Genomic DNA, 19808 nt, shown 5'->3' with positions numbered 1-19808 from the left:
AACTGCCACATAGCCCCTCTGGTGTCACTTTGCATAGTCACAGAGAAATGGGAGTTGCTCTTGAGAGATAGTTTATAATTATGGTTACTTCTGACACACCTTTGTAACATTGCTCAGTTTGTATTTCCAAGTAGGTGTGGTTCTCTGTACTTCCTTGGATTGTGGCACAGGAGTTTGTGTAATTTTTTTCTCTCAAATATTAAAAAAAAAAAAAAAAAAGATTCTGCACCTGCAGGGAAGAGTGGCAGGATTGTCAGGCCCCAGGAAAGGAGCTGGATGGGAGGCCTGCTGTGCCTGGTGTAGTGTGGGTGTGGGTTAGGGATTACTAGTTGGGGCCTTCCTCATAGCAATTCAGGTTTTTTCAGTGCAATAGCCTTTAATAGTGACAAATAAAATTGACTCACTAGGGAAGAGTATTGAAGCTTTGGTGGTGAAGGGTGGAGAACTGGAAGTGATTTTGATTTAGATTTGAAACTAATTTACCTTCTGACACCTTGAGGCCAATCTTTTCATCCAGTTTGCTTTAGTTGCTGATTTTAAAAAGAGATTCTGTGAGAGGGGCCAGTGGACATGTAGTTTCTCATGAGAATCCTAGACAGGTTTAAAGGGTTTGTCCTTTAAACCAAGGCCCTCCAGAAAAGTACTTTGTAAGTTGTCTTTTCTCCAGTATTTGTTGGTTAGCGCTGTACATCAATGCAAGATGCCGGAGAGGAAAATGGTAAAATTCATTATGCAGTACTGAAAAAAAGATAACTACACATGCCTGCCACATCTTATGCCTTACTAGTTGTTCTTTTCAAAATTTAGACCCACAGTAAGAAACATAGTGAGATGGTTGTGAATAATTTCATAATGCATGAATTTATATGGTACTTACCCATGCTCCCAGTCTTATCTGGCAACTATTTTATATTGTTTTCTATTTTCCCTTAATTAAAACTCTTCTTATTAACAGTTGATTTTATGATTGAATTAATGTGTTGCTGTGACCATCTTGAAAACCAGTTATATTGACCTGTGGCCTGGTATATTGAAATGTAGTGGAAAAATGGAATGTTGGGAGTCAGAGATGATGTTTGCTAATTTGCTTCATTCTTAAAAGCCAAGCTTCCACCTTTCTTGCCCCCAGTCCCACCCCTTGACTCCACTCCCACCCCTGGTACTTTTTTGCCTTCTTTACTTAATTTGGTGGTAGAGGTGGTGTTTTTGGTTTTTGTTTGTTTGTTTGTTTGTTTTTTGTTGTTTTTTTGTTTTCTGTTGTTTTTGGTTTGGTTTTTTGAGACAGGGTTTCTCTGTGTAGACCATACTGGCTTTGAACTCAAAGATCTGACTGCCTCTGCCTCCCTTGCCACCCATGCCTGGCTAATTGGGGTCATCAGTAAATAAGTCACTTTCTTGAGATCTATTTGAATTCTTGCTGACAATCAGTGGGCTTAGTTTGTTGGTTTCTTTTCATCACTTGTATTCTATTGTGTGTGTTTGTGTGCTCTGGTGTGTACCGTGACCTGAGTGTGGAGGTCAGAGCACAGTCTGCAGGGTTAGAAGCACTGAGGCTTAGATGCAAGTGCATTTATCCACAGACCCATCTCATAGGATCTAGGTTTTGTGACTGATTGTTATGGGTAATATTTTTCCTTGTGCTCTATAGCTTTACCACAAGAAGTATCTCTGTAGGCCATCAGAGTCTTCATAAGCCTCTTTACCTTTCAAATAGGAATGTCAAAATTGTTAATTAGCCATCAGATGTGGGAAGAGTGGTAGTCATTAGCTCAGATCTTCTTGCTATTTATTCTGTTGAGAAACCTCTTGTCAGACAAGAAGTCTGAGGGGTTTTTTTGGTGGTTGTTTTTGAACAGAGGGCCTTGCACTGAGCTGTCTCTTTGCAACTTGGGGATATTTCTGTATGGTACAGACGCGTTTCATTTTACCCAGCATCTATTTCTACTGACTTTCCAGTCTTGGCTGGCTGTAAGTTTTAGGAGCCTTCCTTATCTAACACATTAAATTGGCCTTCCTGACCCTTTAGTTTGCAGGGAGAAAAGCAGCCATCCTAGCAAAGTGCAGACCTCCTTTTTACTAACATAGAAGTATAGATCAGAAAAGATTTCTGGCAACAGCCACCTTAGGAAAGCTTATTATACATTGTGCTAGTGGCATCCTGCCTTATATCCTAGAGAATGAAAATGGAACAGGTTCTTGCTCGTAAGTCATGATTGTGGCAGTATGCGCAAGAGGAGGCTCCTTGGATGTTACCTTTGTTAGGCATGTGGGTGGTGAAGAGGGTGTTCATGGGGTTTCTAGTTAACTAAAAAATAGGAATAGTCTCATGTTTGCTTTGTGCTTTATTTATTCTGTTCCTCCTTGGCTCACATAATTACAAGGTGTTATGCTTGAAACTTACTTTTAAAGGAACATTTGCTTGTAAGTTGCTTGCCAGTTAGTAATAAAAGATTTAGATGGTTGAAGAAGTAGCAAACGTCATTTTAATAGAGTATTACAATCACTTTCGAGAATTATGCAGAACACTGAAATAGTCCTGTATGTAAGATGCTGCCCATAGGGCTGACAATATCCTTTTGTCCTGAAAGTGAGCCGCATGCTAAGTGTTCATATGTATATTCCCTCCAGGATCCAAGGACTGTGTAGCTACAATGTTGTCAAGACTTTTCCGTATGCATGGCCTCTTTGTGGCCTCCCATCCCTGGGAGGTTATTGTGGGAACAGTGACACTTACTATCTGTATGATGTCCATGAACATGTTTACTGGCAACAACAAGATCTGTGGATGGAATTATGAGTGCCCAAAATTTGAAGAGGTTAGTTTACTTTGGTACTGACGAAAATGAATTTCATTTTCAATTTCTAAAGAATGTCTCCTTTTGGGGCCTTCCTCTTCTCTGAGGAGAAGGGGATAGGGGGGTAGATTTGTGAGAGTGGGAGGGGACAAGGGGCTGTGATCTGGATGTAAAATGAATAAATAAATTAATTAATGAAAGAAAGGTCTCCTTTTTAGAGAACATACAAGCAGAAAGAGTTCTGAGTAGTCTTTATTTGTGGGCTTACCTCAAATTTTCAGCTGTGTACATGATATGGAATACACTAAAAAATGCTTTTTGAATACAAGTGATATATAGTTGATTCAATATAGTTGATTCTCTTGAGAAATACAGCTTTTGTAAGGACTATCAGAAAAAAATGATTGCGAAGAATTACAGATTGCTTAAAAGTTACATTCAATTTTTGTTTTTTATATTGGCTATTTTGATTTGGTTGTACTATGCTGGCATTTATATTCTTTTAATAATATGTAAACCAATGACAGAGAGTAAAAATTGTTGCTGGTGGGTACTTGTTTGAAAGCTTTCTCTCTGCCAATAGGACGTGCTGAGCAGTGACATCATCATCCTCACAATAACACGGTGCATCGCCATTCTGTACATTTACTTCCAGTTCCAGAACTTACGTCAGCTTGGATCCAAATATATTCTGGGTAAGGCTTGTCAGTGTCTGTGCATGCTGTCAGACTTTTGATTTGCTGTGGGAATCTTCTTAGTCCGCAATGCTGAAAGAGTGTTGAGTACATTCAGCAGTTAGTACTCTCAAATGCGAGGCCCTAGTGCTATGGAGGAAAATGGCGCTGTTCATATAGAGTATTGAGTGAGGCTGCATGCTAGCACTGTGCAATAAAGAGTACAAACTTTAACTGTGGTATTTGGCGTTTAGGTATTGCTGGCCTCTTCACAATTTTCTCAAGTTTTGTCTTCAGTACAGTCGTCATTCATTTCCTCGACAAAGAATTGACAGGCTTGAAGTAAGTGAAGCCCAGTGTGTGTTCTTCTAAAATATATGTTTAAGACCTTTATTCCCTGTATGATACATAAATTTAAAAGTTTAAAAAGTATGGGACATTTTTCATGTCCTTACTATTAGCTAGCTCTAACTGTTGGCATTTTGATGTATATTTTTCCCATTTAGTCTAGACATGTTTTCTGAGTGTCATACTACATATGCTGTGCCAGGTCTTTTTGCACAACATAATTCATCTGCATCTTTTCATGCCCTTAATGTTAAGGTAAATTATTAGTAATAACTATGTAATATTCTGGGTAAATATTTTATAGCTTCTTGGATTAAGTTAATTTTTCTCCATAAATACCACAGTGATTAGTATTTTTATAGACAGTTTTTATTTATGTTCACCATCATCACCTAGGGATAGATATATTTTAGGAGTAATGTAGTAGCTGTGAGATTGCTTAATTTAAAGTTTTTGTTTTTTTAACCTCTTGCTTTTGGGGGAAGCTGAGGGTAGCCTCACCAATTTGTATATTATACATTTTTCTAAATGTTAATTCAAGTATTTTTTATAAGCGTAGAACAGCACTTTGCTGAGAAAGCACCAGAGGTGTTTCAGTGCGTGTTCATTTACTTTGACATTGTCCATTGTTTTAGTTATGCTGGGCATAATGACAGTGCCTACACCTCCAGGGATGGAGTTGAGGTTCAGGGGTCCAAGGCCACTTTCAGCTACACAGCAAGGTAGAAGTCAGCCTGGACTTCATGAGGCTTTGTCTCAAAAGACTGAAACAAAATAAACTTTAGCAAATATTTTGAGCATCTCTTATTCAAGGCTTCTTAAGACTACTAAGAGAAAAGTAGTCATGCCACATGTGTGGTATGGGAAGGATTATATTAAGAAGTTTCTAAAACTATATTTTCCCTGTGTTAAATGTAACTTGTTTTTTTTTTTTTCCCCAGCGAAGCTTTGCCCTTTTTTCTGCTCTTGATTGACCTTTCTAGAGCAAGTGCATTAGCAAAGTTTGCCCTAAGTTCAAACTCACAGGTGAGTATTATTTGTAACCCTGGAGTGTGATGGTTTCCCCGACATTTGTCTAGTCACAAGATGAGATTTCTCTACTGTTTAAAATGTAGCTGCTGTCTCAAGCTTTTAGACATGCTTTAAGACTGGTTTGTGTGTCTCACTTCCCCATTTCCCTTCTTCTGAAGTGATAGCGCCGTGACTTAGGTGAAAAAACTACCTATTGTGGCCCTAGGAAAAAGAGTGTTTCAGCTACTTCCTTGTTGCTTTGACCAGATACGGACATGCAACAATTAAAGGGAGAAAGGCTCATTTGCATTTATGTTTCCAGGAGGTAGTTCATGGAGCTGGGGAAGGCATGCAAGCAGGAACTGGAGGCCAATCAAGAAGAGGGTGTGCAGGAAGTTGGGCCAGGCTCTGGAACCACAGAGCCACACCCTGTGATCCACTTCCTCTGATGAGGCTCCACCCCCTCAGCCTTCCCAAGGAGCACTACCTACTGGGGATTAAGTGTTTAAACACAAGAGTCTTTGGGGGGCCTTCTCACCTTCAAACTGCAACAGATCTAGTGGAATAGAGCCTCAGATCACATTGTTTCTAAGCCCTTCAAATTAACATTTGTCATCTTCAATTCATCCTGATGTTCATCAGTTTAACAACCTTGTAGCAGAATTCTTTTTGAGGCAGACTGTGTATCCCGTTCTGTCCTGAATTATAGTGATCCTTCTACTGTGGTCAGCTAAGTGCTGGGATTGCAGACATACACACCACCCGTGTCCTGTTTAGGCCTTCTGTAATTTTCCTCCAGTGATGGGCCATTGAACTCAGGACCTTTTACAGGATTGTCAAGTGCTCACTCACTGAGCTAGCTCCTCCCCCAAGCTGTGGAAGAGTTCATAGTCTGTCCCGATTATATATATTGGATACTGCTTCTGAACATTTGGACATTTTGATATGAAAATTATGTAGGTTTTAGTGAACCAGCTAAGCTTTGTCAGTGGGAACTAGAATATAATATGAAATGTGAGAGGGTATAATCAGGTAAGATTTCAGTGATTGATTAACCTACCAGTCACAGGAGTAATCCCTAGACTATACCTCTCATTGCCCACTTTGCCTATTGAATGCATCCTATCTTATCATATTTGTTCTTTGCATAGTAAAATAAGTTTTATATAGTACCCAGGATATTCTCTAGCACTTTAAAGGGCTAATGTGCACTTTATAACCATTGATGTGTTTGGTCTATGCTTTAGGATGAAGTAAGGGAAAATATAGCTCGTGGGATGGCAATCCTAGGCCCCACATTCACCCTTGATGCTCTTGTGGAATGCCTTGTAATTGGAGTTGGCACCATGTCAGGTTTGTAAACAACTTCTAATACACTTACAGTTGTCATTAAAAGGGAAAATAGGAAGTCTTACGTTTACATTGTGTACTCTTGAATTCTGACTTAGGTGACTTGAACTGCAGATATTGTTAGTGTGTGGATGTATGGACCTTTGTGTGTGTGATAAGAAAGTAGGAGCAGGTTACTGATGTTTCCCATGCTTGCCGTCTTCTCTTTTTGTGTCTGCTTGTGGTGTTTGGGGTTTGCTGTTGGTTTGTAACCAAGACGGTATTGCAAGGCTGGTCTGGAGACACTTGCTGTTACCTAGGCTCAATTAGTAATTTGTTTCCTTGTATTTTAATTGCCATGTTAGAGGTGGTGCAAGAGTCCAGATCTAATCAGGTAGTTGGGAAGGTTTAATTAGATACTAGGCCATACATTCTAGCATGTCTGCAGCACCAACCTCAACACACTTCCTCATCCTTAAAGGAGTACTAAAGAATTAATACTAAACTTCAAACAGGACTCCGTTAAATACAATGGAAATTTGCCAGAATGAATATATCATTCTATTATGGGTTTCCTGGTCTTAGACTAGATTTCTTTTTTAGTTCAGGGGTGTGTGTGTGTGTCTGTGTCTGTGTGTGTGTCTGTGTCTCCGTCCGTCCGTCCATCTATGTCCCCTGGAGCTAGAGGTAGTTGTGAGCCATCTGATGAGGGTGCTGGGAACCAAACTCGGGTCCTCTGCAAGAGCCAAAGACACTCTTAGCTGTTACTCTAAGTTATCTGTCACTCTAGCCTCTAATTGTCTTACTTTTGGGAGAATATTTGGTTGTCTCTATATTTATTCATTTATTAAATATTATATATTTCTTTAAATTTCTGATAGTAATAACATATATTCTGCTATTCAACAAAGGTTTTTATTTAGGAAAGAAAAAATATTTTAAAAATTGTTTTAAGATTTACACGCCTACTGCTACGGCTATAGCTCAGTGGCTCAGTCATAGCACTTTCATACTTTAAGATATGCTTTTTGTAACCTAGGAAGGTGGCAGGTAAAGCACTTGCCACGACAGTGTGAGAACTGAGTTAGGGTTTCCAGGACCCGTGTAAGCCTGCCATGGTAGCACATCTCTGCCATCCCAGTGCTCTTGTGATGGGGTGGAGGCAAAGAGAATTTCCAGAAGTTGAAGTCCAAGCTATAGCTAGCCTGTGGTAAGCTGTGGAATCGCGAAGAGACGAGTCTGTCTCTAGTAACATAGACACAAGGACAGACAGCTAATGCTGTCCCCTGACTCCATACATTCCCTGGGCGCTCGTGTCCCACAATCACACGCGCACACACTTCGAAAAATTACCTTCTTTTAAAGAATAGTTTTCGTTTTAATGACGATACCATCATGTCAACACCAGCAGATCAAATAAAATGTTGATCAGGTGAAGACACAGCTATGTGCTTTTCCTCAAGCAGAAGAATTTGAGATGTTGAAGATGGGCCAGGAAGCCACAGGCCTTGGAACAAAGGCTGCTTATTTGAATCTGGTGCAGAAAGGAGTAGGACTGATGCCTTGTCTTGAATCATTAGAGAAATGTACAAAAGAATCGGATGTGTAGTTGCAGAAGCCATTAAAGTCGTCTTTATGTATGGAAATAGGGAAGTGTATGGCTTAAAATTAATTAGGCAACAACCCCACTGCCTACCTTTTTACACAGTGTGAGGGATTGATTCTGGAGCTTGTATGTGCTTTTGACACATTCTACCATATCCTGGGAATAACTCTGAAAAGGCCAGTACAGAAAAGGGTTTGGCTAAGGGTAGCTCAGTGGTAGTATGTACTTTGCAGGTATGAAGGTCCAATTCCCAGCACACATACAAGTCACAGCTGCTTAGACGTCTTTGCACTGGAGCTGTGTCCCTGTGTTCTACCAAAATGGCCGGGAAGCTGCTTTTGGGACAGTCGGGAAGAATGATGGCAACATGAGTTTAGAAAAGAAAATAGTTGATGATTAATTTGTGAAAAGTATTGGTTAAGTACTGATTGAGTATGAAAATATATTCACCTAGTGTTTAAGTAGAACATATAGATTTGCTTTATTTATAAGATGTATAATATAATTTGTAGTTTCTCAAATGCCCTTGGTTGTGAGAGTAAATAATGTAATGCAATTTTTTATTTTAATTTGAACCAAAGAGTAGGAGTTAGTGATCTTAATTTTTTGTCTGGTCTCTACAATTCTTGTACCTTCTATTTGAGATTACCAAATGACCCTCGAAATATTTTGTGGTAAAATGTTTATTAATTTTCACTCTTGGTTTATTAACATTTTTGCATTATATCATTTTCAGATAGGTCAATGAAGTCAAATGCTTAGAGCATCAGTAGGCACTGTGGGGGTTATAAAACAATTGCACTTAGTGGTATTTAAGGACTATTTACTAAGATGCCATGCCAGAAAGGCATAACTGCCCACTAATTCGTATATTCTAAATCACCCTGGACACAGAGGCTAATTGCTTTTGACTATAGAAGTGTAGAATGGAGGATGCAGTTACTCCTGTAGAGTAGCTAGTCTTACAGCCTCTTGTCTTAGCCAAAGTGATAACATTTTATAAAAGAATTGGAAACATTTGTTGGCCAGCTATATTAAACAGCACCATTATATACAGCATTGTGATGTTGGGGTCTGTGTCCTTGTGGGACTGAGTTTTAGAACTGCTATTCCTGAAGTCTTAGCATCATCTTTGTGTTGCTAATTTTGTTCTAGTAGATGACAAAGGATGTAGTATAGTGAAACTGTGTATGTGTAATGAAGAGCCTTTAAGATAGATGGCATGTCAGAACTGCACACGTAACCAGCTCTGTGCCTCATGTTGTCTGCAGGGGTCCGCCAGCTTGAGATCATGTGCTGCTTTGGCTGTATGTCTGTGCTGGCCAACTACTTTGTGTTCATGACATTCTTCCCAGCCTGCGTGTCCCTGGTCCTAGAGGTAAGACTGGTTTTCCTGGTGTCACTAGTTATGAAGTAGTACTTCCCATGCTGTCCCTTTACCTAAGTCCCCGGTATATCTCCTAACACCATGCTGACTTACTTCGTAGCTTTCTCGGGAAAGCCGTGAGGGTCGTCCAATTTGGCAGCTCAGCCATTTTGCCAGAGTTTTAGAAGAAGAAGAAAATAAGCCAAATCCTGTAACCCAAAGGGTCAAGATGATTATGGTAATGTCATTTTTTTCTCCAGTATCTGTAATTTCAGTGTGTCTTAAACTATGGGTATTTGGGGGCTTTTGTTTGTTTTTACTTCCTATCTTGTTTATCTAATATTTGTCCCTTTCAGTAATGTTCCAGTCTTCTCTTTTTTCTGAGTTTGTTCTTTGTTGCTTTGAAATTCTGGGGATTTTAGTTTGATGTCTTGAGATAAGATCTTACTGGCTTTGAACTTTGAATCATCCTACTTCAGCCCCCTGAGTGCTGGGCTACCAGGTGTATGCCACCGTGTCCCACCGGGCCTTATGGGCTTTGTTATTCTTGCTCTCCTGAACAGACTCCTGTCTTTGAAAGGCTATTCTTTGGAATGTTTGATGAGTTACAGCACCATTTATTTAACAAACTGGGGACTTTCTTACCATGATAGGTGGGGCTGAGGAGGAAAGTGTCTGGTTATGGAGTTGGGAGGGATGAGAAAGAAAGCAGAGGATACACAATTTAAAATATGTTCCTTCAGTCTTTAGGCTTGGTTCTCGTTCATGCTCACAGTCGCTGGATAGCTGATCCTTCTCCTCACAACAGCACAGCAGAACAGTCGAAGGTTTCCTTGGGTCTGGACGAAGATGTGTCCAAGAGAATTGAACCAAGTGTTTCTCTCTGGCAGTTTTATTTCTCCAAGTAAGTGACTGGAACCCACAATACTCTGCGCTCTTACGGGGCTGTGCTGTGACTTTTATGTTTTTGAACTGACAGCATTTGTATTTGCTTTCATTCAGGATGATCAGCATGGACATTGAGCAAGTGATTACTCTGAGTTTAGCATTCCTTTTGGCCGTCAAGTATATTTTCTTTGAACAAGCAGAGACAGAATCGACACTCTCATTAAAAAATCCTATCACGTCTCCTGTCATGACTCCAAAGAAAGGTCAAGACAACTGTTGTAGACGCGAGCCTCTGCTTGTGAGAAGGAACCAGAAGCTTTCTTCAGTGGAGGAGGATCCAGGAGTGAACCAAGATAGAAAAGGTACTTTGCTGTATTCTTCATTCTCAGTTCCTCTTGTCCGAGGACGCCCCCTGAGTTGACTTCATCTGAAAGTGATTTGAGGGCTTTGAGATGTCTTTTTGCCTCTCACACAGTTGAGGTTATAAAACCTTTAGTGGTGGAAGCCGAGACTGCAAGCAGAGCTACGTTTGTGCTTGGTGCCTCTGTAGCCAGCCCTCCATTGGCCCTGGGGACACAGGAGCCTGGAATTGAACTCCCCAGCGAGCCTCGACCTAATGAAGAATGTCTGCAGATACTGGAGAATGCAGAGGTGGGAAAAGGGTGTGCTCACTCTGGGGGAGAATACAGAGGAGGGACAAGGGTGTGTTCACACTGGGGGTTTCTTTAAAAGAGGATGTTTTTGGTACCTTTTTTTACTCAAAGGAAGTTAAAACTGGTACTACTGAGGCCTACAGTGTCCTAGTCTCTGTGTCAACTGTATTAATCCCCTATAGCCTTTGGGGGTGTTATCCCCACCTTTTCCATGAGCAGCCCAGGCTCAAGAGGCTTCTTATATTTACCAAGGTATTTACCACTGAGGAAATTGTAAAGCTAGCAGCAGGGTTTCCAGAATCAAAACTCCTTGTGAGTTACTGACTTGTAGAGACGGGGAGCTTTTGAATCTGTGTGTGTTGAAGTGAGCTGTGTTTGAACAGTGTTCTCCCACCATGTTTATATCCGGCCATTCATACTTCCAGCCTTACCAGCTTAACCTAATTCTTTCTGTAATAAGAATATGTTTTCCTGCTCTACCATTTTTTTTTCCATGTTTGGTAAGATACAGTTCCATTCTATCACCACTTATGAAGATATATTGAGAGAGGAGATTAGAGATATTTAGAATGCATACTTTTATGAGTAATTAACACAGTCAAGCTAATTAAATAAGTTTCACTATGTAGTCCTGGCTAGCCTAGAAAACTCTATGTAGACCAGGCTGGCCTCAAATTTAGAAGTCCACCTTCTGTGTGACTCCTGGCTTTATCTGACTTTTTTTGAGACAGGGTGTCTTAGTCAGGGTTTCTATTCCTTCACAAACATCATGACCAAGAAGCAAGTTGGGGAGGAAAGGATTTATTCAGCTTACTTCCACATTGCTGTTCATCACCAAAGGACGTCAGGACTGGAAGGAACTCAAGCAGGTCAGGAAGCAGGAGCTGATGCAGAGGCCATGGAGGGATGTTCCTTACTGGCTTGCTTCCCCTGGCTTGCTCAGCTTGCTTTCTTACGGAACCTAAGACTACCAGCCCCGGGATGGCACCACCCACAAGGGGCCCTACCCCCTTGATCACTAATTGAGAAAATGCTCCACAGCTGGACCTCATGGGCATTTCCTCAAGGGAGACTCCTTTCTTTGTGATAACTCTAGCTTATGTCAAATTGACACATGAAACTAGCCAGTACATAGGGTGTCTTAATAAATTCGGAGCTTGTCATTTTGGTTAAACTGGACATAGCAGGTCCCTAGCAACTGCCTATGTTTTCCTCCTGCCCAGTGCTGGGATTGCAGATGTATACTACTGTGCCTGGCTTTTATGTGCTTGCTAGGGATCTGAACTCTGCCTCATGCCTGACTCGCAAGTGCTTCCTTGGATCTCCTTGATATTTTTCAGATCATCTCCCTCTTTACAAACCCAAAGCCTTTTGAATTTTCCTCTTAATGTTTTTGTACTTAAGCTCTTTTGAGAGTTGGTATCCTCAGCTGTAATATATCCTATTTAAGGACCACAACTTGTACCCACAAAAGAATTACTGAAGAGTGTATATATTGACTGTCATTGTAAGCAGATACGTATTGACTTTATTGGTCAGTCCATGAGCATTTAAGTTTACAGTGAGGGTCCTGATGTACAGAGGGCAGAGGGGCTGGACTGAGGACAAAGCTTTGCTCTGGGTTTGTTCTTCAGAGGGGATGGGACATAGTCTGGCTAAGTGCTAACTGTTCTCAAGGTTGATACAGACTGCTTTATAGTCCTGTAAGCAGCTGTGTACTATGCTCTTTCAGCCTTTGGTCTTCTGCTTATAAACTGCAGTTCTTATCTAATTCCATCTCTTCATTTTCTTTTTCCTTTCTTCAGAAAGGTGCAAAGTTCCTTAGTGATGCAGAGATCATCCAGTTGGTCAATGCTAAGCATATCCCAGCTTACAAATTGGAAACACTAATGGAAACTCATGAACGTGGTGTGTCTATTCGCCGGCAGCTCCTCTCCACAAAGCTTGCAGAGCCGTCTTCTCTACAGTACCTGCCTTACAGAGATTATAATTATTCCTTGGTATGCTATTTGATTAGGGAGGGCTTGCTGCGGGACTTGTAGCCGACCTTGTACTACTTTGAAAATGGTTTTCATGATTTTATAATCATTGCTGGAAAAGGCCAACAGTTTGTTTGCTTGATTATTTATTTATTTATTTATTTATTTATTTATTTATTTTGGTTTTTGAAGTTAGGGTTTCTCTCTGTTCCCCTGACTGGAACTTGATCTGTGTAAATCAGGCTGGCCTCAAACTCAGAGATCCACCTACCTCTGCTTCTCAAGGGTTTGGGATTAAAGGCATGTGCCACCCACCCAGCCAGTTTAAATATTTAAATTTTTAAAGAGTAAATTTAGGGTGGGGTTTGGCTTATCGATAGAATATTTACCAAACACTGATGAAGCCCTTGGGTTGATCACCAGCACCATAACAACAAAAAGAATACATTAAAAGTATTATTGAAATATTTTATAGGGGAAGTTTGAAGAATTGTTAGCGACAGGGTCTGAGATGAGCGGCTGTCTGTTACAGTACGGGTTTTCACATGTTGCCTGCCTATGTTTCTTAGGTAATGGGAGCTTGCTGTGAGAATGTGATCGGATATATGCCCATCCCTGTTGGAGTGGCAGGGCCTCTATGCCTGGATGGGAAAGAGTACCAGGTGCCAATGGCAACAACAGAAGGCTGTCTTGTGGCTAGCACTAACAGAGGCTGCAGAGCGATAAGTGTAAGTTGGAGTTTGTCTACTTTAAAGTACTCCTTGCTGAACTAGGGCGGAAGGCAGCTGGTCAGGGGAAGGCAACCAGGACAGATTCGGGGACAGACACAAGGATTATTGGAGAAGCTGAAGTAGATTAATATGTTCCCGTAATCCTCTGCTTAGCTTGGTGGAGGTGCCAGCAGCAGAGTCCTTGCAGATGGGATGACCCGAGGCCCAGTGGTGCGTCTTCCTCGTGCTTGTGACTCTGCAGAAGTGAAGACCTGGCTTGAAACACCTGAAGGGTTTGCAGTGATAAAGGAGGCCTTCGATAGCACCAGCAGGTAGGGGTGTGTGTGTGTGTGTGTGTGCTTGTGTGCTTCTTCTGTGTTCATGTATTCCTATGGATATTTAGCTTGTTCTCTGTGCTAGTTAAATACATTGCCTGCTTAGGATAATGTAGCACCACCCTGAATCCATTCATTTAGTATGACTAATACTTATTCCTAGTTAGGGTAGATGTTGATGCAGACAAATTACCCCATAGAAGTATATTGGTTTTTAATGGTTGGTAAGATGGCTCAGCAGGTAAAAGCACTTCCTGTGCAAACTTGGCCTGAGCCAGCCACTCAGTAACAGTAAGAAAGACACAAGCCGTCACTGTGACTAGACTGGTTCTTTGCCCTAGAGGAGGATTTCCTACATGGGACATGGGTGGTAGTCTAGCTGTGTTTACTTTGAATGACAAGCACTACAGTCCCACAGGCGCCTAATCAGGAAATGTGAAGCTCCTATACAGTTCAAGCTAATAGGTTTGCTTTTATTTGGACTTAGAGTGTATTAAAGACTTGGTCCACCTTCTGTTCAGTATCTGAACAGTAGTAGCCCTCATGTGTCTAAATAAAAAAAATACTCCCTACTGAACCAAGGAGTATAATGTAAAATCTCTCATCTTGGATTAAAATAAAACCCTTGTGTTTACAGATTTGCACGTCTACAGAAACTTCACGTGACGATGGCAGGGCGCAACCTCTATATCCGTTTCCAGTCTAGGACGGGGGATGCCATGGGGATGAACATGATCTCCAAGGTGAGTGTGGCTGCACTCTAGCTCAGGGCTCCACGATGGGCACACTGGGCTGGCCTTGAACTCATGCTGATTCTTGGGCCTTTGCATTTTGAGTGCTGGGACTACAACTGTGCTACTGTACCCAGCCATACCTCTTGTTGACACACCATATCCATGTAGTACATAGTTAATAGAGTTGATTGATTCCACGTTTATTAATAATAAGCTAATATAGCTTGGTTAGGTAGTGTTTGCCTTTTTAAAAATTAGTTAGATAAGCCAAGCGGTGGTGGCCCACACCTTTAGTCCCAGCACTTGGGAGGCAGAGGCAGGCAGATTTCTGAGTTCGAGGCCAGCCTGGTCTACAGAGTGAGTTCCAGGACAGCCAGGGCTACACAGAGAAACCCTGTCTCAAAAAAAAAAAAAAAAAAATTAGATAAAATGTACTTGTGTGTATGGGTCTTTTGCTTACATGAATGTCTGTGCACCACACGTGTGCCTGATGTTCACAGAGGCCTGAAGAGGACATCAGGTTTCTCTGGAACTGGAGTTTGATACAGTTATGAGCCACTGGTGGGTGTTGGGAAATAGACTTTGGTCCTCAGGAAGAGCAGCCAGAGCTCTTAGCTACAGAATTGCCTACCTAGCTGCACTGCTATAGATTTGACACTATTTGTGTCCTAAATGTCCTTGCAAGAGTTGGAGGGATCTGGGGCTAGCTCTTCAGAACTTTGTCCAGTAACTTCTTGCCAAGGAGGGGCCCTGAAGGTTCAGCTCAGTGCAGATCAAGAGTTGTAGTGAGGTGTATGGGGCCCCAGATCAGTTCTGAGCACACCCAAGCTACCCCAAAAGAGCTTTGTCTCCAGATCTTGAAATTGACCTTTTCTAGAAACTTTTCTCTTGCTTTCTTTTTTTTTTGTGTGCGTGTGACAGGGTCTCACTGTAGCCTTGGTCTGATCTAGAGCACATTATGTAGACCAGGCTAACCTGCAACTCATAGTTTTTTTGTCTCTGACTCTAATTGCTGGTTTAGAAGCAGGTGTTATCGTGTTTAGAAACACCGTCTTTATGATATATATCAACATACTTGGTTAGTTGGTATAATCCATTCATTTTGTTTCCTGAGAGATTTTTGTATGGTGTACATTTTATTTTGCTGCTAACTTTTTACCAGAGATAAATACAAAATGTAAAAATCATCTAGTCAGGCTACAGATTTTTTGTTTATAAAGATTATTCAGAAAGAGGAAATTAACTAAATGCCTAAGTTTTTAAAATTCTCAATAAATAGTATAGTGGTTTTTTTAACAGCTTGGAAGTAGAACTGCTGGGTCATCTGTCTCCCCATTCTGCTGTTGGAATTGAAAACAATCTCAAAGTGATATCTCTATACTCATGTTCACAGCATTGCTCACACTAGCCAATAGGAAGAAGTAAGCTAAGTGTTCATTGGGTGGAAACATGCACAAGTGAGAGATATATTAAAGTAGAACATTATTCTAAGTGAAATCGCCAATTAGCAAATTCTACATGGTTCCACTTATCTGAGCTAACCAGGGTTGTTAAGTTCATGAACACCAGTAGAGTGGTATAGGGACAGGCAGGGACAGGAAAGGGGTCACTGATGTTGTAACAGGCTATGGAACATTAGCATTAGCAGATACAGAGAGTTCTGGACATTCGTTAGGTAATACCTTGGGTGTACGGAATGACTGTATTTATAATAGTTAAGATGGTCAAGATGCCGCTCCATCATGCATTGTGTTTGTTTTGCTTCTTCCTAGGGTACGGAGAAAGCACTGCTGAAGCTTCAGGAGTTCTTTCCTGACATGCAGGTTCTGGCAGTTAGTGGTAACTATTGCACTGACAAGAAGCCTGCTGCCATAAACTGGATCGAAGGACGAGGAAAGACTGTGGTTTGTGAAGCCGTCATTCCAGCCAAGGTGGTGAGAGAGGTGAGTATTGATGGATGTTTTATCCTACGTTTTACATGTTAGTGTCTTTAGTTGGGTTGAGGCCAGAGGTGGTGGCCCACAGCTGTAATCCTGGCTCTGGGAGTCAGGCAGGAGGATCCCTGGAAGTCTGAGGCCAGGGTGGGTTACATAGTTCTAGGCCAGCCAGGGCTGGAAGTTTTAAAAATAATAAAAAATTAAAAGAATACTACCATCTTTTATAAGATTACATTTGAAGAGTTGTTTTCCATTAAAATGGTGGTTTTATTGTTTATGCCTGTGCATGTAGCCCTCTTGGGACAGTTTAAATGGGGCCCTTGCTTTCTAGAGGTACAGAGAGGTACAGTGAGTAGTTCTTACTTGGTTCTCTGGGGGACTATGTAAAATGTACATACTGTGATCTAGGTGTTAAAGACGACTACGGAGGCTATGGTTGACGTGAACATTAATAAGAATCTTGTGGGCTCTGCCATGGCTGGGAGCATAGGAGGCTACAACGCCCATGCAGCAAACATTGTCACTGCTATCTACATTGCATGTGGCCAGGTGAGCACTTCCCTTCCCACTTTCTTCTCTGCTCTGGTCTTCTAAGTGGAGGAGCTATACTGTATTTTTCCTTTTCCCTTTCCAGGATGCAGCACAGAACGTGGGGAGTTCAAACTGTATTACTTTAATGGAAGCAAGTGGTCCTACAAATGAAGACTTATATATCAGCTGCACCATGCCATCTATAGAGATAGGAACCGTGGGTGGTGGGACCAACCTTCTACCTCAGCAAGCCTGCCTGCAGGTAAGATTGTCTGGCACACAGCTTCGTGATCTCCGGCCACTGACTCCCAGTTCTTCTGGTTTATTTTTTGTTTCTTACTGACTAAAACTAAGTTGGGAAAGAGGGTTTAACTTAAACATCTAAGTAGTACTATAGTACTATACCAGGCATAGTACTATGTATCTGCTGGATAAAACATCACTCTACTCTGTATTTTAGCTGATCTTTTTTACCCTTGCTTTCAGCCAGTCTAGCCATAGGATGTCTAAATAAGTATAGGGTTTCTCAAAAAGAAAAAAAAAAAAGTGTGTGTGTACACGTGTACACATACATACTTATGGTTTGGGCGCATGTGCCTAATAAATCATGAGAAAGTACATTAAATAAGCAAGTAAGTGCCATCAGCTCGGCCTGCCACCAGCATTTCTAATGGAGTCTGGGGCTGCTCTTCTCCGTGTAATAATCTTCCACGTATCTCTGGTTACAGATGCTAGGTGTTCAAGGAGCATGCAAAGACAATCCTGGAGAAAATGCACGGCAGCTTGCCCGCATTGTGTGTGGTACTGTGCTGGCTGGAGAGTTGTCCTTGATGGCAGCATTGGCAGCAGGACATCTTGTCAGAAGTCACATGGTGCACAACAGGTAAGACTGCCACATAGATGAGATTTTCCCAAATTAAAGTTTTATAATCCTGCTCTGAGAATTACCACTAAAATGTTTGGACAACTTGAGTCCAAGTCCTGGAATCCAGATTTTTAAAAAACAAAACAGGTGTTGTGGCATGACCTTTAAAGTTCAAACTCTGAGCAGGTAGAGCCAGGCAGGTCCTGGGGGCTCACTGATTAGGCAGCCTAGCCTATTTGACATGTTCCAGGCTACTGAGAGAGACCCTGTGTCAAAATAAAGAGTGGGTGGCCTTGTTGTCTTCTGACCTCCACACACATACACATGCACCCCAACCCCCCAAGTGTGCATTGCTGATATTCTCTGTGTTACTACTTTGTCTTTTTCTGACATAGATCAAAGATAAATTTACAAGATCTTCAAGGAACGTGCACCAAGAAGGCAGCTTGAGCATCCTGGCATACTGAACTGAAACACGGGCATTGGGTTCTCAAGGACTAACATGAAATCTGTGAATTAAAAATCTCAATGCAGTGTCTTGTGGAAGATGAATGGACATGATCAGTGAGACGCCTACTTGGTTTCTGGCTCTTTCAGAGACGTCTGAGGTCCTTTGTACAGAGACTCCTCAGATGTGGAAACTCTGGTTCTTTCCATGCTGTGTTCTGGAAAGATCTCACGTGGATGTTAACGGTGCTCTGAGCACCACAGATGTGATTGATCTGCAGCTCGTTTCTGAAAGCTACCACAAGCTGGAAACTGGTGTTTTGACAAAGTGATGGAGTTCCTGGTGATCAATGTGGGGCTCACCTCCTAGTGGGTTAAAAATGGTTTTAAATGACACTGTAGCTGACAGAACTTTTGATTTTTATTTATTCAGTCTGGGTTGTAGAACTTTGCAATCTAAGTTTATTTTTTGTAAACTAATAATTCATTTGGTGCTGGTCTATTGATTTTTGGGGACCTACTTCTTCATGGAAGAATTACTTTTATTCTTAAACTACAGAATAATGTGCTAAGTAGTGCTAAATAGTTCTCAACGAAGAAAACAGTCACTGCATTTATTTCTGTAAGTCTTTGTTCAGAGAGGCCTTTAGTCTAGATTTTGCCAACTGTGCCACACTCTGCACTAAAGATATCAGTGCTCTTAGTGTTACTTAGAGGAGAGTACAAGACAGTCGGACCTCTCAGAACTTAGAGTATGGGAACCGTTTTTAAAGAAAACGACCATTTCTCTAAGCCAACTTTCTTTAGAGACATTTTAACTTATTTAGCTGAATTCTAGATTTTTTGGTAAACTATCAAATCTGTATATGTTGTAATAAAGTGTCTAATGCTAGGAGTTTATTGGAAGTGTTTAAGAAAGAACTCAACTTTTACACTGATAAAATACTCTAGCTTGGGCCAGAGAAGATAGTGCTCGTTAGCACCCTGGCTTGCTTTCCAAGCCTAATGAAGGGAAAGTCAGCTTACAGAGCCAATGATGGAGCCACATGAATGGCCCTGGAGCTGTGTGCCTTGTTCCTGTGGCCAGGAGTTTGGTGACTGAATCATTTATGGGCTCCTTTGATGGACTCATAAAAGCTCTTAGCTTCCTCAGGGGGTCAGCAGAGTTGTTGAATCTTAATTTTTTTTTAATGTACCAGTTTTGTATAAATAATAATAAAGAGCTCCTTATTTTGTATTCTATCTAATGCTTCAAGTTTGGTCTTGGGAAGCTGACATCCGTGTAGAAGATGGACTCTGAAAGACATTCCAAGAGTGCCACGGCAGCATGGGAGCCTCTTAGTGATTGTGTCAGTATTATTGTGGAAGATTGCCTTTGCTGTTGTATGTAAAGTTTCAAATTGCTCCTCTTGTGACTTTTCAGCCAGTACCATTTTATTTACCTGAGCTTGTCATGGAAGTGGCAGTAAAAAGTATTGTTGATGCTGGTGACTGTAACCAATGTCATCTTGCTAAATTCATGTTTTGTACAATTACTAAATTGTATACATTTTGTTATAGAATACTTTTTCCAGTTGAGTAAATTATCAAAGGAAGTTAA

The 19808-nt window shown here is 41.2% G+C and overlaps 1 protein-coding gene across 3 annotated transcripts in view; it reads left to right on the top strand.

Moving 5' to 3' along the window:
- The window catches only part of Hmgcr (3-hydroxy-3-methylglutaryl-CoA reductase), a 22152-nt gene extending 2344 nt beyond the window's left edge, over window positions 1-19808 (top strand). For all 3 annotated transcript variants that reach the window (XM_031360057.1, XM_031360058.1, XM_031360056.1), the window contains exons 2-20: window positions 2629-2816; window positions 3379-3490; window positions 3724-3811; window positions 4759-4843; window positions 6076-6181; window positions 9035-9141; window positions 9251-9367; window positions 9873-10033; window positions 10132-10379; window positions 10493-10668; window positions 12476-12670; window positions 13219-13377; window positions 13534-13691; window positions 14332-14437; window positions 16201-16371; window positions 16774-16914; window positions 17000-17158; window positions 17625-17779; window positions 18157-19808. In XM_031360057.1, the coding sequence (XP_031215917.1) occupies window positions 2629-2816; window positions 3379-3490; window positions 3724-3811; window positions 4759-4843; window positions 6076-6181; window positions 9035-9141; window positions 9251-9367; window positions 9873-10033; window positions 10132-10379; window positions 10493-10668; window positions 12476-12670; window positions 13219-13377; window positions 13534-13691; window positions 14332-14437; window positions 16201-16371; window positions 16774-16914; window positions 17000-17158; window positions 17625-17779; window positions 18157-18211 (2687 nt within the window). In that variant the 3' untranslated portion in view covers window positions 18212-19808. The remainder of the gene's footprint in view (window positions 1-2628; window positions 2817-3378; window positions 3491-3723; window positions 3812-4758; window positions 4844-6075; window positions 6182-9034; window positions 9142-9250; window positions 9368-9872; window positions 10034-10131; window positions 10380-10492; window positions 10669-12475; window positions 12671-13218; window positions 13378-13533; window positions 13692-14331; window positions 14438-16200; window positions 16372-16773; window positions 16915-16999; window positions 17159-17624; window positions 17780-18156) is intronic.

Source organism: Mastomys coucha, unplaced genomic scaffold (genome assembly GCF_008632895.1).
Source record: "Mastomys coucha isolate ucsf_1 unplaced genomic scaffold, UCSF_Mcou_1 pScaffold8, whole genome shotgun sequence".
NCBI lineage: Eukaryota > Metazoa > Chordata > Mammalia > Rodentia > Muridae > Mastomys > Mastomys coucha.
The sequence above is the reverse complement of the archived record's forward strand: the minus strand, read 5'-3'. Positions and strand labels throughout refer to the sequence as shown.